The sequence below is a fragment of the Eptesicus fuscus genome, chromosome 2 (assembly GCF_027574615.1).
Source record: "Eptesicus fuscus isolate TK198812 chromosome 2, DD_ASM_mEF_20220401, whole genome shotgun sequence".
Lineage (NCBI taxonomy): Eukaryota > Metazoa > Chordata > Mammalia > Chiroptera > Vespertilionidae > Eptesicus > Eptesicus fuscus.
Window position 1 is genome coordinate 17893856 of NC_072474.1, and position 26252 is coordinate 17920107.

At 44.3% G+C, this 26252-nt stretch overlaps 1 protein-coding gene and 1 pseudogene across 3 annotated transcripts in view; both read left to right on the forward strand.

Annotated features, from left to right (window-relative positions):
- ARHGAP21 (Rho GTPase activating protein 21) overlaps nucleotides 1–11530 on the forward strand; it is a 147594-nt gene extending 136064 nt beyond the window's left edge. For all 3 annotated transcript variants that reach the window (XM_054725712.1, XM_054725724.1, XM_054725718.1), the window contains exons 21-25: nucleotides 2702–2827; nucleotides 3007–3048; nucleotides 3364–3469; nucleotides 5362–5393; nucleotides 9059–11530. In XM_054725712.1, coding sequence (XP_054581687.1) covers nucleotides 2702–2827; nucleotides 3007–3048; nucleotides 3364–3469; nucleotides 5362–5393; nucleotides 9059–10747 — 1995 coding nt within the window. In that variant the 3' untranslated portion in view covers nucleotides 10748–11530. The remainder of the gene's footprint in view (nucleotides 1–2701; nucleotides 2828–3006; nucleotides 3049–3363; nucleotides 3470–5361; nucleotides 5394–9058) is intronic.
- A 6596-nt stretch (nucleotides 11531–18126) lies between these two features.
- On the forward strand, nucleotides 18127–22220 carry LOC114234218 (MRG/MORF4L-binding protein-like; annotated as a pseudogene).
- Nucleotides 22221–26252: the final 4032 nt, after the last annotated feature.

Here is a 26252-nt window from a genome sequence, read left to right on the forward strand (position 1 = left end):
GGCTTTAGGTGAAAAGATAGTCTTCATTGCTTCGTGCCAAGTAATCAAAAATAGGGCTATAATTCAACAAAAGCTCTAAAATGCATCATATTCGCTGATCAGTCCCTCTAAAGATCACTCTGAAAAGCAAAAGACCCAAAAATATCAGTTGTCACCATTTTTTAAGACATTTCTGTTTCATTTATCCAGCAAGAAAAATGAAAAAGCCAGAAATTTGACCTCTTTTATTTTCCAACTGTATATCAATATTTTGAATAGGCAACATTTGCATGACACAACAGTCGATGTATCAAATTGTGTACAACGAAAAATAACAGACGTTTTTGTTTAGTTTTAAGCAGATAAGACATTTTTTTGGTCGTTTTTAACACTATCCCATTACCTTTATTAAACACATCTATATTTGTAATTCCTTACTTTTTTCTAATACTCAATCCATGTTTAGTTTTTCCTGATTGATATGTGGACCTTGTTTGGATATTGATTTAAACAAACAACTGTAAAGACATTTCTTTAAATCATCATCCAAGCAAGGTCCACGCATTGTGTTTGATACATTATTGTCTTAACTTTTCATCATTCTTATCACTCATTGGTGATTGTTGCCTCAATCCATTATATCATCAGAGATGGCAAATGATGATTCTCAGGCATTACTGCTTAAAATACTTAAACAGCCATTTGGTTTCTGGAGAAGAAAAATCGCCAGAATACCGCAAGTTTAGGGATACTGCTGTCACTCCTCTTTCTTAGGGCCATACCTGCTTAACGTAGAGAACAATGCTCTGATACTCTGGAAGACAGTTGTTCACAGTTGTAATAAGGCTGGATTATGAGAACAGTGTCAACCCTAACACCTATAAATTGAGAAGATTACAGTGTTATAATTTCCTTTAGACACTCAATTTCCTCAAGTGATACGGCTATGGAGGAGGGAGGGAGAGAGAGAACACCTATATTAATTGATTGTACTACTTCCAGAACTGCATACAGTAGGAGCCAAAAAGTTCTCAATATAATTAAAGGTGAAATATTTTCTAATTCTTTCAGCATTTCCCAAGGTATAGTATGTCATTTGTCAGTTTTGCTGGATGTTAGTAGGAGTTATTGGTCTAATTAGTTTATGAAGCATGAATTAAACAAAATTTAACTGATTTCTTTACTGCAGATTTTTTTTTAGAATCTTTAATATATTAATTAACACTGTGAGTCTTGAATAAGGATATAAGGCACTTCATTCCCTAGACTTATTTGACTACACATTGTGGAACATCTTTCAAAAAAATACATAATTTAAATAATTAATGAATAAATAATCTGTGACCTACTTATGTTAGTTTTATATGGAAATCAGCTAAAACTGTATATATAAATAATAATGCATGTTATCATTAGCCTAGAAACTTAATGAAGTCATAGACAAGAATCTAGTAAAATTTTACATAGACCTTCGAGATGCTGGACTTAATGTTTTTTGATCGAAGGATGAGATGACTACACCTTCTGGGGAAATGAGAACCATGTATTTTGCGCCCAGTTGAAGTAAACCCTTCCTGCAGTCATATTTTTTTCCCACTAAGTTAGCTTTCTATGTGAATGCTGACCTCAATCACAATTTCTCCTTATTTCTATTCAGTAAGCATCATATGATACATGTATTGTGGTAGTTAACGTATTAGATGCACAACAATTGCTTCAGAATCGGAAAAGATCTGTGGGTTTTCCACTTTGTACCATATCTGAAAGGTGTGTGTGCATGTGTATGCCTCTCACAAGATAGTATGGTAGTGTGGTTCCTTAAGTAATTTTGTTTTTCAATATGGCTTTTGAGTTCTGTGGTCATTTTTAACCCCCTTAATATGTTTTCAAGGACTGGCTGAAGTTATTTAAGATTTTAATCAAATCGTAAGTTCAAAATATTACAGCAGACACTATAAGATATAACAAAGAAAAACAAAATATCCACACATTTGATAATTGTATAATTTAACAAGGAATAGAAATATCATGGTAATGAATATACAAACATAAGCATGTAATATTGAGGCATTCAGATTGGCTCAACGATAGGCAAAGAACTTCAGAACATGTGGTTGAAGTAAAAATTAATTCAGAAGGAATACTTCCAGACATTTGATTTTTATATATTAGGGATTTTAGTGGGCAAATTTGGAAAATTTTATGTATCTTTAAGCACTTTTCTACTTTCTTTTAGCCTTTGAGGAAAGGGTGTTGTTTCCATGTTCTTTTCTGAGTTTTTTCCCTTCGATATTAATATTTTTGTCAGTTAATCTAGCTCCAGAAATACTAGTTTAGAACCAAATCAATTGCTTTCTATCAAAGACATCTTAGAAGAAAGGAATGCCAATTAAATGTTTTACATTATCATGAAAGCAGTAAAAAGAAGTTATGTAGACATTAGCTTATGGGAAATCCTGACTAGGAAGCATTTGTTTTTAATTTAAATTTTTTATTGTTGACACTATTGCAGATATCCCTCAATCCTGCCCCTTTTCCCATCACCACCCAGTCCCTGCCCCCTGTATTTTTTTGTACATATCAATCAACCATTCATTCTTCTTTGAATTCTTTTTCACCGAAAGAACCTGTCAGAAATAAAATGCCAAACATGCAATGGGACTTTAAACCTATTTTCTTAAGAAAAATATGTGGTATTTTCCAATATTGTCCTTTATTTCAGATGGAACCAAGAAACCTAGCAATAGTTTTTGGCCCAACTCTGGTGAGAACGTCTGAAGATAACATGACGCACATGGTCACCCACATGCCGGACCAGTACAAGATCGTGGAGACGCTCATCCAGCACGTAAGTCGGGCTTCGCCTCACCGAGAGCATTCTTTTTCTGCAAGCTGCTGGTGGAACCGAATTTGGTTAAATACAATTTTTAAGAAAATTACTTTTTTCTGTATACCATCCTCCAAACTATAGATATATTTAGGGGGTTATTTAATTTCTCTTTTCACCTTTCTTATTTTAAATTTTAGCATGACTGGTTTTTCACAGAAGAAGGTGCTGAAGAACCTCTTGTAAGTATGTCCCTCAGCGTTTGCCCCTGTTGTTTTCATTTGGGACGCGAGATCCTGGCGCTACAGCAATGTCAGCCTCCGGCCTGTATGCTCTTGCCTGCTTTGCGCCCTGGAAGCAAGTCTCTAGCTCCTCAGTTTCTAAGCTAAAGAAAATACAAGTACGATGGTCATTTTATAGTTAATTCTATCTAAAGAAGGTAAAAAATTACGCTCATGTGCTCCACTCAATAATGTGTCTTTTATTAAACGTTGCTTGAATTTTAAAGGAAGTATCTCTGAAGAGATGATGAAGTGATCTTTGTTTATTAACCATAGACAACAGTGCAGGAGGAAAACACGGTGGACTCCCAGCCAGTGCCAAACATAGATCACTTACTCACCAACATTGGAAGGACAGGCGTGTCCCCTGGAGATGTATCAGGTAACTCTTGCCTGGGCAGTATCCATCTCTAGGTTAACATTCTTATGACATGAAAGAGCAACTCAATCATAAGTAACAATTCACTATGATTTTTTTCCCTTTTCTCCTTCTTTTTCTTTTCTAATAAGAAACTTAATCTCCCTTTTCTGATTGATCTTAATTATCTTCCAGTGACTCTAATTGGCAGTGCATGGAGTTGTAATGCTTGTCAGAATGGAAATATGAGGGAAATGAGCATGCGAACCACTGTTTTTTTTTTGTTTTTGTTTTAATTCACAGTTTCCATGTAATAGTCATCACAAGGTAAAACAGATATATGCTACTGAGTATGTGGTTGCTGTGACGGCAGAAAGTATGATCTAGGCTGCATAAGTAGCTCTTACCTTGAGCCCGACGTTCTGTTTAAAAGCAGCAAGTAAAATAAGTTGAACTGCTAATGGGCACCATTTTCAGAAATACAGTATAGTATTTGTCACTGTAGATGTCACAGTAAAAGTCAATCTATGACGTTTTCTGTTTTCTCTTGCCGCTCGAATGTTTGGTTAAGTATTAGTTCTTGTAGGCTCTTTTGATGAATATTTTCTCCTGCCAAACTGTTGCACTAACCGAGCATGTTGTTTTACACAATGTTCTCCCTTTGTCTCTAGTTCTTGTTCTAGTCCTAAAGGGTTTTTTCAGCACTTACTGACACAGGCAAATCTATACTGATGTTGAACAGGCGAAGTGGGAGGAGTCTTTCACACGGTAATGTCGCTAGTGGATTCTGTGGTGTCCCTGATGGACAGCTGGAACTGTAGGAAGAAGGAGGATTGCTGTCCACACTGTAGCTGCCTTGTCTGCAGAAACCCCCGATTCTTGTAAATGCAAACATCGTTGATCTGTGGTGTAAATTTTCTCTTAAGATTCTTGTAAACAGATCAATACTACTTTCTTAAAAGTTTTTCTGCTGTTTCTTGTTATTTCTGAAGCAGACCGTGAGGAGAAATAGCATGGTATGGTCTACCAGTTCTTAAAGTCATAAAGCATTTAGCCATGTGTTAAAAGGGGCGTGGCACGGGGCTCAGCTCATTAATTTTGGAAATCAGTTTCCCTAAAGTCAAAACATAAAATTTCAAAATTGGTGTGATCCAGAATAGTGCTAGCCCCTTCCTACCCTCTTTATAATTGTATAATCTGAGTTTTTTGCCAGACAGTAAAATTATGGTCTCCATTCTTCCATTTCCATATTAGCATTTGTTAATAGATAATTACAAAACTGGTAGCAATTTAAACAAACTAGTCAAAAGGATCCCTGACTGCACAGATATGAAACTGGGCTCTAAAGCACAAAGATCAGCATGATTTAATGTAAAACCAAAGTAACCTGGAAGCAGGGTTATCCTGATGCCTGTTTTGCATCCATATGCATAGAGTATGCACTTATAAAATTTAAGTCTGACAAAAATCAACATAAATACACCGAGTATGATTGTCTCAATTTGTAGCTAGGGCAGCTAAGAATCTTAAACGTTCTACATTGTGTATCAGTTTCAGATACAGGATGTGGTACATAGCAATTCTTAAAAGGTCTTCAAGCTTCTTTATTGCTAGATTTACTATTTAGAAGATTGAATAAACACTAGTACTTCTGTTCTCGTTTAGCACAGGGCTCCTTTGCCATTCCTATCATTGAGCTGATTCTGCCTACAATTCACAGCATCCTTTCATGGCGGTGGCTTTCTGTGGTGCAGCTTGCATCTTTGTGAGCTCTGACTATCCACTGTGTTCAATGGTTCTGTTTGAGTTCTGCTTTCCCATTTTGTTCTGTGCCTGTCTTTTCCATAGTTTGCATTGTTTGTTGAAAGGGGTAAAGATGGACTAATACTGACCATGTTTCATTTAACTTCTGACAGATTCAGCTACTAGTGACTCAACAAAATCTAAGGTAAATTGTTTCATACAATTGTGAAATATTTTAGGGGGGGATTTTTTTTGGCTGATTGTTATGAATAGTATACAAATGCATCCCTGTCTGTATCAAGTGACACAGAACAACAAGGTCTCATAAAGGGAAAAATTAATTTCTTGGAATAGAATATGATAGAAGTATACTGGATTATGAGTTGGAATATCGGGTTTCTGTCAGCATATTTTAGCATAATACAAAGAAGTAGGCTTTAGTTTCTTACTCCTTTTTTTTTCTTTTTAATCCTTATCACCTGAAGATACTTTTGCATTGATTTTTAGAGAGAGTGCAAGAGAGGGAAAGACAGAGAGAAATATCGATGTGAAAGAAACACAATTGGTTGCCTCCTGCACATGCCCTGACCAGGGCCCGGGCCAGGGAGGAGCCTGTAACCGAGGTACACGCCCTTGACTGGAATCGAACCCAGGACCCTTAGGTCTGCAGGCCGACGCCCTACTCACTGAGCCAAACCGACCAGGGTTATTTTCTTACTCTTCAATGTGAAAAATTTCTAACATACAAAAGTAGAGAGAATAGTACAATGAGTCCCCAACCCCCCATTATCCATTCTCGACAATTGACTCATGACCAAGTTTATTTCTTCTGCACACCATGCACTTGCCTCCTCCTGGGACTATTATAAGGCAGATCTTGAACATCATATCCTTATATGTGTAAATATTTCAGTAGTAATATAGACTTTTTTATTATTATATTTTTATAGAAAATATTTTTTATTTCAGCAAAGTCACTAATTTTGTTTTTTATGACCAATATTTTTAATATAATTTGTGTCCTATTGACAACACCACCAAATTACACAATTTTTTAGTAGTTTTTAGGAAGTTTTTATAGTTTTTAGAAAGTATTTTGTTAATTTAACTTATCCAAACCTTGTTTTGTTGAGACAGTAGCAACCAGAAGTATCAATAAATTTTTTAAAACATTTTTCTATTTGGACATGAAATATAAATTTTACTTATGTGTAAATATCATAATGGGACTGTATACCATTAATTATAATTTTTGCAGAAAAGTATTTTAATCAAATCAGATTATTCACTGTCACTTATATTGTTATTTTCACCATTTTTCTTATTTTGGATAATTTTAAACCTACAGAAAAGTTACTAGAATAATGGTTAGCATCCAAACCTTTTATTCTAGTCTCATTGGTTGGTAAATACATATGTATTTTTCCCCTGAATTATTTGAGAGTTACTTAATAGACTAGCTAACATCTTACCCCTAAATATTTTCCCAGTTGTCCAAATAATGTTCTTTGCTTATTTTTTTATTTCTTTATACAGAATGCAGTCAAGAATAACTCCTTGCATTTAGTTGTCATGTCTCTTTAGACTTCTTTAGAACAGTTTCCCCATCTTTTTTTTTTTCTGGAATATAAGATTTTAGATTTCAAACCTCTTTGAAATTCCCACTTTCCCTCTTATTAAATGCATATTGCTTAACCTGTTGTGATAGCTGTCTCTTTATCTTAATCATGGTGCTGTTTATACCATGCCTGCAAAATAATGGATATCCAAATGGTGTAACTCTTTGTAACAGTTTTTTAATTGTAAAATATTCATTTCCCCCAACACATATGTGATCACAGAACATAGAATTTAAAAGGGAATCCTAGTAAGTCTTCAAGAAAACACATCTAATTTCAATGAAATTGTGATGTGTAAAAGTCAGTCACTTGCTTAGTGCCAGATAAGCTCCTGGAAGGATAGTCGGGTCTTCTTCACAACCACTATCGATCCCTGTGATCTTTAGCAGAATATGTTAAAATGTGAATGACCATTAGAAAAGTGTAGGATAATTATAAAACTCACAACTTAACAAAAACAAAGTTCTGTTCATCTATGATTTCATTTTGGAGAATTCTTTTTAATATGGCAGCCTAAATTTTTACTTTATTTTTCAAAGACTTCAATATAATAGTTCTTGCTTGTCTAAGTTTTTTATGACAGCAGAGAAATACACTTCCTGTTAGTCAGCATGCTTCCTGCCTGCCTGCTTGTGTCAGATGGTGTGCGGTGTCTCAGAGGGAAGGCGGGGGTGGGTGGGTGGGTGGGTGGGAAGAGATCACCAAAGAACTGTGTGCATACATGCATAACCCATGGGGTGGTGAAGGCCTGGGGCAGGGTGTCAATGGAGGAAGAAAGGGGACATGTGTACTCCTTTCAACAATAAAGATTTTTAAAAATAAAGTTTCAAAAAAGGACAAATAATGGTGTGTGGCAAACCAATAATGTTTATTGACCCCTTCTACCACCGTTGATTTAGCCTGTAGGCATTATGAGCAAATTAATTGAGTAATTGTTCTCAGGAACCAGTTATGCACAGCCAACAAAGCCAGTACTTGGCACCACAGCTTTACCAATAACAGTGCACTGGAGTGTTTCTTTGGTAAGGTTTCATTGACTGTATGTTATTTGAATTTTCTGATTTTGTTGTTATCTTGAGATAAATGAAGACATCACCAACCTGATTTACCTAGGACAAGTTCCTGAAGTCCAGCCTGGCTGAACTGATGGAAGACCAAAGCATTTCCTTATCTTAATGAGCTGATTGAATACAGTATCTGTATTCTATGCTGTCTATAATTAGAAAATTGAAGTCAGTCATAAGGTTTTAGTAACCTGTTTCAGAATATCAACTATGTCGGAACCTTAACGCTTACCCCGGAAAGCACCTGGAGAATGTGTGAGCACCACAGAAGCAGGGCAGGCGGTAGGCACAGGGAAATTAACAAGAACAGGAGCGCTGGAGGGTACTGAGCACAAAGTACTTCTTTCCGAGATAGATGTCTCTGAGCTGTGACTTGGCAGTTAAATAACACCTGTATGACTTGGCAATAAAGACCACCAGGCTGGAAATGGGAGTAGGTAAATAAAAAGGAAAATGTATGTTAAAAATTTATCTTAAAAGGAAGTGCAATAAGTGAATTACATTTTTTAAAAGAGGGCAGTACTTTATTCCCCGTAGAATTCAGTAAACACTATGTTTAGTAACCGCATACATCCCATAAGCATTTGACAAATAAGTGGAATATCACACAATGGTCATTTCCATTCCACATCCTCCAAGCATTTGAAAAAATGGCTCTTCTAAACGAAGTGTGGGCTGTTGCATTTGGCGACTTCATCAACCGAAACCCTTTTAATGGAAGTGATACATAAAATCAAGCTAGTGAAGCACCTTAAGATCCTTAACGTATTTTCAGAAAAGCATGTCTTGTTTTTAAGGACAGTTGTTCTCTGAGTGCAACAAATTACAGTTTCACAGCAGGAAGCTGTAATTGTATCAGTAATTAGTCAGGGTTTTTGTTTTTGTTTGTTTGTTTGTTTGTTTTTACTGTTACTTAGGAATTTTGATGCCAGTGCAGATAAGTTTCAAGGTAGATGATGTTTTGTTAAAACTAAGTAAGAGGAGTAGCGTGCTGACAGTTGCTAACCGGGTCTTTAAGCCTCTGAATATTTATATCAATAAAGTAGAGGTGTGAGTTACATTTCCTTAGTGCTTCTAGAGCTTCAGGTGGGGGTAACTCAGTAAGAAATATGTGGGGTACAGCTCTTCCAGAAAATGAACTCGATCACGTTCTTACGCTCAACGTCTCATTTCTGATCGCTCCCCAGGGTTCTTGGGGATCCGGAAAAGATCAGTATAGCAGGGAACTGCTTGTGTCCTCCATCTTCGCTGCTGCTAGTCGCAAGAGGAAGAAGCCGAAAGAAAAAGCACAACCCAGCAGCTCGGAAGACGAACTGGACAATGTGTTTTTTAAGAAAGAAAACGCAGAGCAGTGTCCGAACGATCCTAAAACAGAATCCAAAAAGGAGAATGAGACGTCGGGCAGAAAACAGAGGACCGCCATTTCCAAAGACAATAGTGCAAAGAAAGACAGCGGCGGCGCCGCCAAGGATGAGAAGACACCCCTGCAGAAGGAGGGTGCGCCCTCCGAAGGGCCCGCGCCCCCACACACCTCCAAGCACAGCAGGTCACCGCCGCCCAGCGGCCGCCTCCCGGCCCCGAAGGAGGGCCCGCGGGCCCCGGGCGCGCAGAGGGCCGCCCCGGGGGAGGAGACGGGGTCGGACTCCGGCACTTTGCTCGGCGCCTCGTCCCAGGCGTCTCTGGCCGGGCTGCCCACGAAGAAACCCGCCGGCCCCGAAGCCAGGCGCGGCGCCATCACCTCGGATCACTCCACCACGGCGTCGGCCACGTGCTTGCCCGGCCTGGACTCCGGCCGGCTCAGCCCCGAGGTGCGGTCGGTGGCCGAGAGCAAGGGGGACGACGCGGACGACGAGAGGAGCGAGCTCATCAGCGAAGGGCGGCCCGTGGAGACGGACAGCGAGAGCGAGTTCCCGGTCTTCCCGGCGGCCGACAGGCAGCTCCAGGCCCGGGGAAAGCGGCCAGAGGCGCCCCGGCCGGGCCGGAGGAGCTCGGAGGGCAGCGAGGCGAGCGGCACGGAGGGCAGCCTGACGCCCAGCCTGGACGGCCGCCGGCAGCTCTTCAGCTCCCACAAGCTCATCGAGGGCGACACGCTGTCCCGGAAGAAGGCGGCCCGGGCCCGGGCGGACGGCCGGGCAGACGGCGGCGGCGCGGGGGACGCCAAGGCCGAGAAGGAAGCGCCCGCGATCGCCAAAGTGTTCGAGGTCATGAAGAAGGGGAAATCCACGGGGAGTCTGCCGGCACCAGCCAGGGGCGAGTCGGAAAAGCAGGAGCCCACGTGGAAGACGAGAATAGCGGACCGGTTAAAGCGGAGGCCCCGGGCGCCTGCCGACGACATGTTTGGGGTGGGGAGCCAGAAACTGAACGCCGAGGCCGCCGCAAGGAAACACATCAGGCGCCGGCACACGCTCGGGGGCCACCGAGACGCCTCTGAAATCAGCATTTTGAACTTCTGGAAAGTGCCGGAGCAGAGCGGAGAGGCCGAGCTGTCCGCCGTGACGCGGCTCAGGCCCAGGTGCCCGGCCCGGGACGGGTCCATCTCGGACTGGCTCGCCAGGGAGCGCCTGCGCACCAGCGCCTCCGACCTCGGCGCGGCCGGGGCGGGGCTGGCGGGGCGCTCCCCGCCGCAGGGCTCGGGCGCCTTAGAAATCCCCGCGACGGACGCGCCCGTGTCTTTGCAGGCCGATGCCGGCGGTTCCCCCAGGACCTTGGCTTCCACTCACAGGCCCCTCCTTTCCCTACCACCACAGCCCCCTGACCAAATCAATGGAGGAAGCTTCCAGAACGTGAGCCAGAATGCTAGTTCTGCAGGTAATGCCCAACCTCACAAACTGTCCGAGTCCCCAGGCAATAAAGCACAGCTCCATCCCTGTCTTTAAACTGGGGTATGTTCACCATAGCAAATAAAAAGCTACTGTTACATGTTCCAGCAACTTTGTAAATATTTTCTTGTACCAGAATTGTTGTTATGCAGCCCTCATTTGGGCTGGTTTTGTCATTTTGCACTGTGAAATAGCTTTACAGTGCATCACCACAGCCAGAAGAACATATATATATATATTTAAAGATATATTGGATAGTTGTATACAAATGAGTAAGGTATTTGTTGCAACTTACTACATGGTGTATACCCAAGATGACTGAAGAAAACAGCTGGCATCAGTGTGCAGCAGATTTGTTCTTTTGGTTTCATCACTAACAAAAGTGCCTCATCATAAAAATCCATTTGGTCTTTAGGGTGCCATATTGTTAAAATTAGATGACTTACATGGAACTAATGAGTGCGTTTTAAGGGTAACAAATTTCATTACATGTACCAGTTTTAACACAGTTGGATACAGAACTTCCATTCTTTAGTCATTCCAGGTGGATCTCAGTTTTATATTCAAACTTTTAATACAGTTTTTGAGTTTTGTGTGACTTGAATTTTTAATCTTTCTGTAAAATACGTAACTTAAATGATCATATTATATGTGTATCTTTTCTTCAGATACCAGATTTGATATAAATGTTGTAACATAGGTGTGTAGATAGTCGCCTGGATGGAACTGGCTTCTTTATTGAGAAGAATATAATTCTGCATGAGGACTTAATGATCCCAACCGTGTCATGCCTGTGTGCATACCCAATTAAACACTGGAAATAAAAATTGTTTTGGTGAACTTGGCATGGCTTGAAACTCATTCTAATATATTTTTTAATGTGATCCATTTATAACTGCCTTAGTTGGTCCTGACTTTAAAAAATTACCTACTCTATTTATATATTCTCTCTCTCTCTCTCTCTCTCTCTCTCTCTCTCTCTCTCTCTCTCTCTCTCGGTGGCTGGCAGAGATCTCTTATAAATGTTTACATTGGCCTAACCTCACTTTGTACACAGGTAACTTTCCTAGCTAAAGTAATATCGTAGTCTCCACTTGTCTGTGGGAGAGATGTTCCAAGACCCCCAGCGGACAGTGCCAAACCCCAATCAGCTTCTTCATCTCCGCGGGAAATGTGGCAGCAGCTTCCTCAGCCGTTTCCTCAGCAGCAGACAGCCCCTCTTCGAACATAATTTTTATGTCCCTCCGTTCAGAGCCACTCCTGAACCTGTGCAACCGTCCTGACATGCAGTACATGGCTTGCTGTCATTTGTTTCAGGGAATCCCTACTGAAATCTTTCTACAGGCTCAGAGCTTTCTGGCCAACACATTGCCCTCAGTCAACCATATTTTTGATTCGCATCTTTCCCCCACAAATTGAATGCCTTTTCCATTTTAACTTATCAAACCACAGTGTGGCAGTAACATTTGCAGTTTGAGGTGCAACAGCAAAACAAGCATGAATTTCTTTTTCCTTCTTTACAATGTAATAGATAGATTTGTTCTTACCACAGATCTTAGCAACCTCAGCAAACAATCTCTTTTCTTATTGAGAATGTTCACTTAAAGGAAACACTTCTCGGCTTCTCTTTGGCATATCCAAATTGCCAGTATCATTACTCTTGCACTTTGAGGGCACAAACACTGACAGGTGGTTGGATGATCGAGCCTATGGCTGCCAAGGGACTAAGGGGAGCAGCGAGCATCTACGGGGTGGAGACCCTGGGCCCAGGGGTGATTCAGGTCCTGGGATGGAGTGGAACAGTGAGAGATTTCATCACAATACTCAAACTGAGCAATTTAAAATGTATGAATTGTTCATTTCCGGATTTTTCTATTTAATATTTTTGGGCCTTAGTTATTTGACTACAAACTGCTGAACGCACAGGTAATTGGTGGGGGGGAGGGGGGTTCGAGTTAGGGAGATAACAGTGAAAAGAACATGAATTTGGGAGTCTAACCAACTCTACTTTCTAGATATGTAAACTAAGACAAGTTATTTAACTTCTCTGAATTGGTTCCCTCATATAAACAATGAAAACAACCTGTTTTTCAGGATTATTAGATTTAAATGAGAGACTATTCCAGACAGTGCCTGCCACATGCTACTTGCAAAATATATCAAAGCTATTACTCGAAATAATGGGTACTTAAAAATCTTAGAAAGTTAAGACTGGGAAGGCCTTAAAAATCATTAAATCCAGCCCTGGCCGGTATGGCTCATTTGAGCATCATCCTGTGCATCAAAAGGTCACCAGTTCAATTTCCACTCAGGGCATATACCCAGGGTATGGGTTCGATCCCCGGTCCAATCGCTATGTTTCTCTCTCTCTTTCTCTCTCCCTCCCTCCTTCTCCCTCTTTCTCTAACATCAGTAAAAATATAAAATCATTAAATCTAGCGGTACTCAACCCTGTCAGACCCAATATTCTCTTTTTATAAAATATATTTTATATTTTTTTTACTACCGTATTTTCCTGCATATAAGATGACTTTTTAACCCAGGAAAATCTTCTCAAAAGTCGGGGGTCATCTTATATGCTGGGTGTCATCTTATAGGGCGGGTATATCCCAAAATCTATATTTTAACTGGAAAAGTTGGGGGTCGTCTTATACGCCCAGTCGTCTTATACGCCGGAAAATACGGTACTTTGAAATGAAATTCATAGCTAATATAATATCTGTATAACATCTACATATATAACTTGTTATTTATTCAATATATGAAACTAGAGGCCCAGTGCATGAATTCATGCATGGGTGGGATCCCTCAGAGTGGCCTGTGGAGATCGGGCCCCAGCTTGCGCCCCCAGCCTCATAGCCCCGCAGTCCCGCCTGGCACCCCACCTTGGCCTGCTCCACCATCTCACCTGTGGGGTGATGGGGTGGGACTGGGCCCCCTGCCCAGCTCCCTCAGCACCTGGGAGCCGGGTGGCAGCCCTGCCCCCCACCACCACCGCTGGTCGCTGTCTGTGGGGCAATCAGTGGGGCAGTCAGGCTTCCACTCACACCCGCCTTGATCTGGCGCTGCCCGCTCACCTGCTCCACCATCCTGCCGCAGTCCTGCTCTCGCCGGGGCCCATCAGGGCCGGCACTGCCTCCACTGCTGCCCGCTGCCAGCGCCACATTGCTGACACCTGCCATGTTTGGCACTGCCCCCTACTGGTCAGCACATGTCATAGCAAGCAGTCGAATGACCGCCCAAGAGGACAATTTGTATGTTAGGCTTTTACTAGTATTATATAGGATAGATTATGATTTTCTTATGTTAGAAAATAAAAGGAAAGTTATAAAAAATATTTCAATATGTGAGATAGATGTTTGCACCTATATATAGCACTAACGATGCAATAACTTCATGTACCATAAATAGTTTTGCTGTTGGTGATGTGATTTTTCTTAAATGATGTGCCATTCTTGGGCAAATTCTTAATAAAATAAAGTACACTTTTTTTTTTAGTTTACATGGTAGATATGTTCCTGACAAAGTCAGTGTATTATTAAAATCATCAAAGATATCTATAAAAATGAAATTAGGTTTAAGGCCCAAATATATTTTATTCATTTCTGCTCATTTTTAAAATTTCCTTTGATCATTTCTATTTGCTTAGATCATTGATTTTCAGCCTTTCTTGTTTCCTAATTTCCATTGTGATTATTTCCTTTAACCTGTGAATTATTAGATGTGTATTGTTTAGTTTCCAAACATTTGGAGACTTCCTGTTTCTAGTTATCTTAAGAAAAAACACACAACTTGACTTCTAGCGTAATTCCACATGATCATTAAACATACTCTAATAGTTTTCAGTTGTTTGAAATTAATTGAGACATCTATAATAATAAAAGTGTAATATGCTAATTAGACTGGATGTCCTTCTGGATGACCTTCCGGACGAAGCTGGGTCTGCGAGGGAAGCTGGATCCCGGGTGCCAGAGGGAAGCTGGTGCCGGCAGCAGGGGGAAGAAAGGCATATGGTCAGTTTTGATAAATGTCTCATGTCCACTTGAAGAGAATACGTATTCTGTCATTGTTGGGAACTCTGTTACATTGATCAGTTGAGGTTTCCTGCTCATGTTTTTCTCATCTCCGATCTCTTTACTGATTTCTTACCTGGCTCTTCTCAGGTCCTCAGAGATGATGATAGTCTTGTGTTATGGTTGTGGGTTTATATATCTTACTTCTGTTAATTTTTCCTTACGTATTTTGAAGTTAGTTTGTTAGGAGGACATAAATTTAGAGCCACTTTATCATCATGGTGGCTTGACCCTTTTATCATTATGGAGTGCCCTTTGTTATCTCTAGCAAAGCTGCTTGTCTCAAAGTTTATCTTATATAATAAAAGCCCAGCGACCAAACGATGGAGCGACCAGAATGACCAGTACAAACAGAATGACCACGGCCTCTCACCCCTGCCGGCTCCGCCCCCCAACGGGGAACCCAACCCTGATCCGGGCCCCCATCAGGGCAGGCCGGCTGGCCCCCACCCGTGCACTGGGCCTCTATAGAAATATGAAACCCTACCCCACCACCACTTCAACCCAACCCACCAAAGGCTCCTGAAACCACAAAATTAGATCCCTGATTCAGGCTAGCAGTTCAAAGTGTAAAGCCTCATTCACACGTGAGGAATTCGCACCTTTCTCCCTCCCCTTGGACTCCGCGACTCAGAAGAGGCATGCACGGAATGGACGCGCAAATGAAGCTCAGAAAAGTCACTCTTTTGGGTCCTGTGGCGCATCACCAAAAGCCAAGCACCAGACTCTGTCCCTTCCTCATCCCCGCGGCCTCAGCTCCAGACAGGCACTCCCCGTGGCAGAATAGGAGGAGAGCCCCTTCTCAGTCTTCACAGAGACAGGAATGCTCAGGAGGCCAAGATAATGGAAACCTAAGGACCCAAATGCTGGGGCCCATGCGCCAGGGCCTGCTCAGCACAAGGCCAAAGGGGAGCTCAGACCAAGTTCTAGTCCAATTCCTAATCCGGTCCCAACCTGCCATCCGGGCCGCAGTGTGTGCTGGAGTGTGTAATCGAAGGGGGCGCCCCGGAGGCGAAGGGCACACCCCAACCCCTGGGCCCCAGGGCCTCTCCGCCTGCATGGCCTTCCCCCGGGGGCTCAGCCCCAGCTGTCCAGCAAAGCCCCTTTGCTGGGGCGGGATCACCGGGGGCAGGCCCGGGGAGGGTGGCCGGCCCGCAGCCTCCACCACGGCTGTTTGCACACATGTAATTAGCTCTAATTATCCAGGGCTTTCAGTCCACCAGCTCCAGGCCTGGAGCTGCGCCTGGGGTGAACGTGCCCACGGAGCCGCTGCTCCGCCGAATGAGCCGCTCACCGGGCCGGGAAGCTCTATCGCCGTCCACAGCACCCTGTGTCGCGTGTCTGTCTCGCCCTGTGCCTCTCTCTCCCTGTTCCTTGCTCTCTGATCCTGTTTACTCATTCCCCGTGTCTCGCTGGGCCTCTGTCTCTGTCTCTGATCGGATCTCTGCCCGTGGAGAACACCCCTGCCTCCCCCACAAAGGAACACACACCAGCAGAACCGCCTTTTCAATAAAAAAGGACAAGTGGGAAACAGAGTGAATTGAAAAGCATTAACTTAAAAACAATCCACGTGTCTGCAAATGCGATCCAAATGGCAGCACTTCGGCGGGGTGGCAGGGGCGGGGCGTGCTGGCCACATGTTCTGGAGCCTCAGACACAAAGTGTAGGGGGGCTCGGCACCTCGCTATGGGCCCCTCCCACTAGCCACCTGGGATGGCAGGGTCTGGGGAGGGGACTTAGTCTATACTCACCCTCGCGGACCCCCACCTGATTCCGTAGACCCTTTCCCCTGTTCTGGCATCTGCTGGTCCCTCTTACTCCTCCCCCCGCCACCTCCAAACCTTCCTATGCTGACCCCAACTCTCCTTCTGCACCAGCCCTCCCCCCCCCACACACAGATTTCACCCTCTCCCCACCTCCAGACTTCTACCCATACTTCTTCCTGCCCTGCCCCACCTCCATTCTGCCCTCCTGCCCCAGACCACCCAGCAGCCCTGGCTCTGGGAGAAATGGTTGGAACAAAGCTTTCCTTCCCCGGAAGAGACTCTGTAGGGAGCTGCATGCAGAAAGGCACCCAGTCCTGTACCTGCACCTGCTCTGTCCTGCCAGATGCCAATCAGAAATTGTGTCTCTGGAGCCAGAGGGTAGCAGAAGTAGGCTGCTGTCCTTTGAAGCCCCTCATCAGGAGGAAACTCTCCCCCCACAAAAAAGTTCACCCTGCTGCCTCCCTAATCCCTTTCAGCAGCCCTCCTTTGCCCCTTTCCCTGGAAGTGGAAGGATTGGAGCACATCTCTATATATAAAAGAGTGATATGCAAATCACCTGAATGGCGGAACGACCAGAATGACCGTTTGACCGGGGTCGCTATGAGGCGCACTGACCACCTCCCGGTCCCTCCCCCTGGCTGGCAGGCTCCGATCACCTGATGGTGAATGGGGAACCAGGGGTCGGTGGGGGGAGGGGGCGGGGCCGGCTGCCAGCAGCTGGGGAAGATGGCCCTGATCACAGGCCAGGCCTAGGGACTGTCCTTGTGCATGAATTTTGTGTGCCGGGCCTCTAGTTTAGGATATTAGTGTTGCTTTATCAGTTACTTTTGATTAGTGTTCACAAAATAAATCTTTTTCGTCCTTTCACTTTCAACCCTTGGTGTTTATATTTTTCATGTTTTATCTCTTGTAGCAGCATATATATATATATATATATATATATATATATATATATGATAGTCTGGTAATCTTTGTCTTCTAATTGGAATATATAATCCATTTACAATTAATGTAATTACTGTTGTATTTGGATTCATATCTGCCATTTTAATATTTGTCTTTTCACTTGTTCTACAAGTTTTATGTACCCTTTTCTCATGTTTCTTGCCTCTTTTGGATTAATCAAGTATTTTTATTATACCATTTCCTCTTCCTACAGCATGTTATTTATTCTTCTATTGTTTTTATGACATACCCCACTTAATAGAATCTAACTTAGAACACACTACTTTCCACATGTTGCTTATTGTTGTTTTATATTCATATACCTTATAAGGCTAATTTGTTTTATACAGTTGAATATTCATCTGCATTTACCAACAGTTACCATTCCTAATGCTCTGCATTCTTTTATCTGGGGTCTTTTCCCTCCTTCCTGAAGAACCCTACTTATTGTCTTTTAATGTGGGTCTGCTCATGAATTCACTCAGCTTGTATTTGTTTGGAAATGTCTAGTTTGCCTTCTTTTTTCAAAGGCTATGTTTACTGCCTATAGAATGCAAGGATTTTCTTTCAGCTCTTTAAAGATGTCACTCTATTTTCCTCTGGTTTAGGTGTGACTTGAGAGTTAGCTGGATGTCTTACTGCTACGTTGAAGATGACTGTCTGGCAAGCTGTATTTGCAGCAGCGGCAGAGCTGGTTGAGGGAGGATTGCAGTCTTTGTAAGGCTGTGTCTGTCCGCTGGTTCAGACCCTCTTCTAAAGTGTGACTTTACCAAGAGAGATCTCAGCTGGCAGTCTGCAGTATTTCTTCTTCTTCTTCTTCTTCCTCTTCTTCTTCCTCTTCTCCTTCTTCTTCTTCTCCTTCTTCTATCTTTTTTCACAGTTTATTTACTTTATTATTTTATTTTTATTATTGATTTCAGAGAGGAAGGGAGAGACAGAAACATGAATGATGAGAGAGAATCATTGATGGGCTGCCTCCTGCACACCGCACACTGGGGATGGAGCCCACAACCCAGGCATGTGCCCTTGGCTGGAATCGAACCCGGGACCCCTTAATCCACAGGCCGACGCTCTATCCACTGAGCCAAACCAGCCAGGGCTGCAGTGTTCCTTAAGGCCTCCTTCTCCTTGGTGTGTCCTGAACACCATTGTTTGTCATCTCAGCCCTTTGAGACACCCGAAGCACCAATCTGTTTTCCAACCTGCTCTCAGCCTCCTACCAGTAGCGCCAAAGGGAAAACCACACACTATCATGTCCTCTTACTACAGTGTTCAGGGATTTTGTTTCAAGTCTCAGCTGGCTTGGCACCCTGCCCCCTGCAGGTCTCTTACTTATTTACCCGCCACCGCCCCCAGCCAGGAAAACTGATGGAAGTCTGCTGTTTAGTGGGGCCCTCTCTCCCGATGCCTGACTTTGATTTTAGTTCCTCATCTTCGCTGCCTTGACGACTCCAGTTTGTTTGTTTCTTTGTTTATTGATTGATTGTATGTGTTTTACCCAGCTTTTCTAATTGTTCTCAGTAGGGGTGTTCATCTGCTATGAGCTATTCCATTGTGGTTGGAAATAGGTGTCCCCTAAACTCAGATCATTATAAATAGGTTTTTCACCTACAAGAATGTCAGACATTTAAAAAACGTGTGGGATATCAGGTCATTCTTAATATTTGCAAGTTTCAACACTTGTTACACCGGAGCTTCTAGGAAAATACGTTTATTCTAACAATAAAGGAATATGTACTAATACATTTAAATATTAAAACAAAGTATTTTCTAATATTAAAAACAATCGGATTCTCTAAGAGCACCCAGATAGGTAGGTAGTACCTCTTAAGTAATCTGATGTTATGTGCAGAATTCAGGGATTTACAGTCATTCAAACTGCCTTCAGTCACTTTAAGTTACTCTGGTCTCACTTCAGTAATATGTAATAGTTAGAATAGCTTATCCCATAGAAACTGTGTCTCGGTTTTATTTCTACTTCTTAATAAAAATGTTTAAGGATTGTTTAGTCTTGTTTTAAAAGTAGTTTATAGCCCTGGCTGGTGTGTGCAGTGGTTAGTGGTTATCGGCGCACACACTGAAATAGTCCCAGGGCCGATTCCTGGTCAAGGGCATGCGCCTGGGTTGCAGGTTCAATCCCCGGCCCCATCGGGGTGGGAGACTACCAATCGATGTGTCTGTCTCACATAGATGTTTATCTTTCTCTCTCTCTCTCTCTCTCTCTCTCTCTCCCCTCTCTCTCTCTCTCCCACACACACACACACACAAAATCAATGGAAAAAATATCCTTGGATGATGATTAACAAAAGCAGTAATTAAAAGTAGCTTATACTGCTTCTTTACTCAAAGGAGACCAGCATTTGTATTGGGTTCATTCATTGAAACATTTATGAAGTGCTTGCTGAGATGCAGTTCCTACCTCTGAAGGAGTTTACAGATGAAAATATATGAGATGTTTAAATCCCTACTTCTTGATATTTTTATAAGGTCATATTCTTTAAGCCTTGCTTAAATCTACCTGGGGTGCTGTACAATATGTGCAGAAGAATAGTACGCAGCCACAACCTGGTTGCTGACCAGCTGTGTGACTACACAAGTTACTTTACTTCTCCGGACCTCAATTTTCCCATCTGTAAAAATAAGTCCCTTAGAACAGCTGACCCGACAGTAATTTCAACTCCACCATTCTGATTCTCCTGTAAGCTACCATACTAGAACTCTAGAAATGGCAACCTTTTTCTTTTAAAAACAAGTAAAAAATTAACACAGAAGGATAATATGACACCGTTACATCACCGAGAATTAACAAACATTGACATTTTGTCATATTTACATCGGATCTTTTTTAACAAAATAAATATTTCTGATAAGCTCTTACTCTGTCACCCTCTTCTTTCCCATTCCCTTCCCTCTCTCCTCATAGACATCATGAGTACATTTTTCAGATCCATATTTTACTTTTATCATATACATAGCCACAATTATTGTTATATATTTAATTTACCTAAGTCATATCACAGTGTAATGAAAGAAATGTAACTTGCTTTTTTCACTCAGTACGTTTTGAGACCTGTATTGATACATGCAGCTCATTTTCCCATTATGTTAGGGATGTCATGGTGCTGCATTTCACACGGATCAGCCAGCGTTAGATTTGGGCTGCGGGCACATGTTCCCAGTAGGTGCAATCACTGTGCCCCAGTTCTTCTCGGCGCTGTATAAATACAGACGCTTACAGTGGTGTTCATTGTTTCATGGTGGGTTTTTAAATTTATGTATGAAAATCAATGATAATTGAAGCCAGCCTACTTTTTCTACAGAATTACCCAACAAATATTTGAAGATCTTTATCATGTTTCCCAAATCTTATCTTTTCACTTTAAGCATTCTAATTGCTTAACATGGAAGAGCAGACAAAAGTTACAGGGAGATGGGAGTTATCTCCATATGAGGAAAGAATCCCAACCAATTCTGTTAAAAAATGCATTGTTTAAATAGTCACAGGTTCTAGGGATTGGGGGGTCTAAGACGTATGTATCTTTGGGGGCCATTTATTCAGCCTACTACAGCTGTGCTCTAAAAAGGTATTAAAATTACTATATTCTAATGACATAATTTTTTTTTTGCAATAAGTTATTAAATGTGCCAAACAGAAGGAGGCAGGGGCCCAGAAGTCGACTAGATCTTATTTTCTCATTGATGCTTAAGAAGCTTACTTTTCTGACAGCTACTACTAAGGCAACAAGTATTGTTTGTTTTCGGAAAGAGCCTAATGGGCAGCAGCAGAATAGATTTTCAACTCATTAGTGCTTTTCTTCAGCTCTCTGGCCCTTAGATCTTCTTAGCAGCCTTTCTCCACCAGGTTTTGTCTAAACTGCACAACATAGAAAACTCTTTGAGTAGCTATTCTCTCAATTCTTCCAAGGTTAGATGGTACATGTCCAGTACCATTCACCATTCATAGGAAGGGCACTGCGCCGTGCCCCGCCGCCCCCCCCCCCCCCCCCCCCGGGGGCTCGTCGCTGAGCGGCTGGGCCACTGGGGAGGCAGAGGTGGGCGGCGTGGGCGCTGCAGGCGATTGGGGGTGTAGGGGGGTGAGGGGTGCGGGGAGGCAGCCACTAGCCCCACCGCCACCTAGAAGACTGTGGTGTGGAGCCCCGGGGTGGAGGTGTGAGCCGGCGCTTCCACATCATCTGGAGCAGGGACAAGTTCAGCCAGAACGTGGGCAGGTCCAAGGTCACCTGGGACCGCCTGAGCACCAAGTAGGACAGGCGGGCGCTGCAGGAGCCTGAGACCCTTCCATTCCCGAACCCAGAGAGGAATATGGGCAGGTCCAAGGTCACCTTCCGGGAGAACTCATTCAAGGAGTCCGCGAAGGAAAAGTGACCAATGAAGAGGAAATGAGGGCGGAAATGAGGGGAGACATGGACCCCACAATGGGGCGATGATGTGTGTTCATCTTCAGGACGCTGGGGGAGAGCAACCGGAGAGGGCAGCAGAGACAGAGACGAGAACTCGGGAGACTTGGGGGCCAAGGAAGGGGTGGACACACAAGGTCCTGACCGCCAACAGCACCCCCTGCAGCCCCCGTGCCGCCAAGTGGCGCCCAACCTAGACGCTCCCCAGAGAAGGGCCGGCAGCGGTGGTCACCGGGCCGCCGGGGGTCAGGTGCCCGGCCGCTGCTGCCCGCCCCGGGTCCGGGGGTCAGTGGTGCCCACGCCCCTAGAAACAGGGTCACCGGCTTAGGGTGAGTGCGCTCAGTGGTCGGTTCCGCTGCTCTTTGCGCCGGCGGCCCGAGCTACAGCCCGCATGCCAGAGGGACCTGGAGGCCTCCGCCCGCCCGGGAGCACCAGTCTTCCCACTGGGCCATCTGTCCATCTGTCCATCTGTCCCTGTTCTTGCTCAAGTGACTGTGACCTCAGGAGAAAGGCCACACAAGCCGTACGCAGCGGCCCCTCCCTCAGTGCCTGAGACACAGATGGGTATTTGGCCTCATTCACTTGTACTGTAACGATGTGTATAATGTGGTTGATATTTCACTAATTTCTAAGAAGCCTATTTTACTGTTTTATCTGAAAAAATACTGCAGAAGTTAAAAACCGGTGTTGTATTTTTTCCAAGATGTTTTGTTTTAAGGTAACGAGCGATGGGATAATTTTTGCTCCGTTTTTATATGGCAGCCACTGAGAATTTGTGGTTATTTTTGTATTTATCGAGGAACTTGCAGACCAAATGAGTGAGTGGAGGGGAGGCCCCACGGGGCTGATGGCCGGGCCTGGGGCCTGTGGAGCATTAAAGCACAAAAAGAAAAAAAAATTTCATAGGAAGGAAGTTAGTCTATTATACACAATGGGCATCTTAGGACCATCACACTTAGTTATTTAAGCAAAAGTTTCGCATAGCACACTCTTCACCAAAGCAATAGGGCTGGAGGGGCAGTCTATAGTACCTGCTATGGTAGTTAGAGCTGACAGACTGATTTCAAATCCTAGCTCTGCCACTTACAAATAATAACACTAGCCTGTTTCGAGGATTAAATGGGTTAATTTTAAGGCTTAGAAAGTGCCTAATACATAGTAAGTGCCATATATGTTAGTATTTACAAGACTATAAACCTTACATGTCTACTGGCCAGCTGTATGGCTTGTCACAGCCAGATGTTATGTGGGTGCCTCTTCCCAGCTCTTGTGCTCTGGGCTGAGGAGCCTGGCCTGAGTTGAGACCCCACGCTCCTCAGGGGGAACCTATCCCTCCAGACTCAGCTGCTGCTGGTGAGAGCAGGCCAGCTCTTTTTCCGTCTCCGCGCTTCCTACCTGTCTCATTGTAGCTTCTTCTATAAATTCTTGGTTCTAAGTCCTCTGTTCAGTTCCCTTTCAGTTGGTTGTTCAGGTTGATGGCTCTATATTTTAGTTGTAATTCCAGTTTGGTCTTGGGAGGAGGTGAGTGTACCTTCTGCCTTCTCTGCCATCTTGGATCTTCTCCTTGGAGTTTTCTCATTGGCAGCACTCTGGCTTTGCAGTCGTCACCTGGATTCTTTCTTGATTCAACATCAGGAAGATAGGCGGGCAGAAAGCACTTCTATTCCTGATGCTCCTGTCATTGCCGCTGAGGGGGAGGGAGGGACAGCCTGAGCTCCAGCTCAGCCTGGGGCTGGCTTCCCATGTGTGCACGCTTGCTTGCCTGCTGGGCGCACGCCGCTCAGGTCTTTATCTGAGGGAACTGAGCTCTTCGTGCCAGAACAGACTGGCTGTCACCACCGCAGGGGGGACCAGAGTGGGTGACATTCCTTTGGAAGCAAGTAAGACAGGACAGCTCTGGCCCTGACTGAGCGGGGGACCGTTAGCGCCCAGGGTGGTAAGGGGTGAGGCTGCACCCAGAAAGCTGGGAATGTCAAGGCTTTGGCTGGGCGGTCTGTCCTCTTTCGGCTTTGGAGTAACTGAACTTGAGACAGTAATCAAGCTAATTTTTCAAAACCCTGATCTCCAATTAAACAACTAAAAGTTCTGCCCAGGCCGGCGTGGCTCAGTTGGTTGGAGCGTCATCCTGTACACTGAAGGGTTGCATCATCCTTTTCAGGGCACATATCCGGGTTACAGGTTCGATGCTGGTTCAATCCCCGGATGGGGTGGGGATGGGAGGCAACCAATCGATGTTTCTCATATTGATGTTTTTCTCTCTCCCTCTCCCCTCCTCTGTCTCTAAAATCAATTAAAACATGTCCTTGGGTGAGGACTAAAAATCAAAACTAAGCTAAAACTAAAAGTTAAAAATATGCCACCATCATGCCAGGAGCGTCTGGTATTGCTATGGCAACACCCTGAGGACAAAGTGTGTGGCTGCATACACAGAGGTTAATGTTGATGGAACTGGAGATTTCCCTCTTCTCGGTGTCCTCCATGGGCAAGCGGGACCGTTTAGTTTTGCAGAAGGCGGAGGTGGGAAAGGGAGCAGGAGAAGTGACACACAGCCCCAAACGTCCAATTGGGCACCAGATGGAGTGGCTCGTCAGCCTCCGCAATCTGTCATTCATGAGCCCTGGCCACTCAGACCCTCTCCTTCTCTGTCCTCATTTCCCACCCCCTTCCAAAATGGTTTTCATGATTCAGATTGGGTCATTTTTCTCCTTAAATCGAATATTTTTTCTTTTGCCTACAAAAAAAATTACTAACTTTGGGCTTACTATGCAAGGCCCTTCTTGTTTTGGTTCCAACCTACTGTATGGCATCACCATGCTCCTCCCCGAAGGCGCCGGCCTCGCCAAATACCAGTGGCCTTGCTTTTCTGCCTGGACCCTCACTTTTTGTCCCCTGGCGGTGAGTGAGGGCCATCCTGCGCCTGCTCCCACCTGCCCAGCACCGCGGTGGTGGTTTGTGTCTCATCGCTGTCCCACTTTCCTGCTGGGTTCTGAGTTCTTTGAGGACAAGAGTTGCGTTTTCCTGGGACCTTACACCATTGCCCGACAACAACGAGGCACACAATAGATGTGGTGGCACGGCAGGCTTTGTGCCCTCGAAGCAGGTCAGCAGTGGGGCCACACTCTCAGCACACCGGGGGCTCACAGGGGGCGTGGCCTCCTCCTGGGCAGAGAGCCAGAGTAAGTAGGGGTGGTTGAGGTGGACTAATCACTAGTCCATCACCCTGCCCCTCACAGGCTGCTCCTCGTGCTCCCACATCAGGCCTCTCAGGGTCATTTCCCAAGATGGCCATGGCTTGGCCCCTGCAGCCACACTCGCAGCACCGTTTGCATTGGCTCCTTTTCCCACTTCTTTGCCTTATTACCTCCTGCTCACCCATCAAATCTCAAAGGACGTGAAGACTCAAATGACAGCTCCTCTGTGAGGTTTTGTAAGCTGTGCCGAGAACCAATTCCAGCATGTAATAATTACAAGAGTTTTACCAAAAGGTTGGTGAAGCTTGGGGGGCTCAACAAGGGTGAGCCACATATGTAATTTACCTGTTGGAAATGGCTAAACGGCACTTCCCCCAAACCTGAATAGGATTGTTAACTGCCAGACAGCTCAGGGCATTTTATTGCCTCCTGTTGGCCAAACACCTGAACAGCTGTAGGCTATTCCCCAAACTGACAATGTTTCTGTATACCCTTTGATACCTTACCCTTTGAAGTGTATATTTCCACCTTGCCTTAGGACAGGTTGTGTTGAATAATAGCACGGGTCCTTGGTCAAGGGAGAGTCTTCAGTTCCCTTCAGCTGAAGCTCCTCTGACACCCAATGCCTTTCAAAACTATCTTTCATCCTTGGACTCTTTCATCATCTATGCGCAGCCCCTTTCTCCAGAATGCTGAACCCTTTGTAAGGCTGGGACAAGAACCCCGGCATTATGACACCCTAACGAGGGACACCAACAATTATGGTGGCCCGAACAGAAGACACACCAACAAGCTGCCCCTCCCCCCAGAGCACAGTTTCTCTGTCTTGGGGTTCCTACAGCATTGGGGGGCCCTATTCTTGTAGAGGTGAAGGAGTTCAAGAGGGCAGGCCACCCCAGGCTGACACCCTCACTTTTCAGGGAACAGGGTCTCTGGAAACCACGCATGCAGCTCACAGGTGTGAGTTTTTTCAAAGTGGACACATCAGGCAGGGCTTCCTTTGTACGCGCCCTCAGAGTGCCCCGAGGCAGCATGTTCTATGCAGAAGCAAGAACCCTCCATTCTCTCGAGAAAAACGCTGATGGTGCCTCAGCGCCGGCCCTGGGCCTGGACAGCAGCCAGGGATGAAGGCAGACCCTCCACGCCCCCCTCTTCTCCCGGGCTCCACG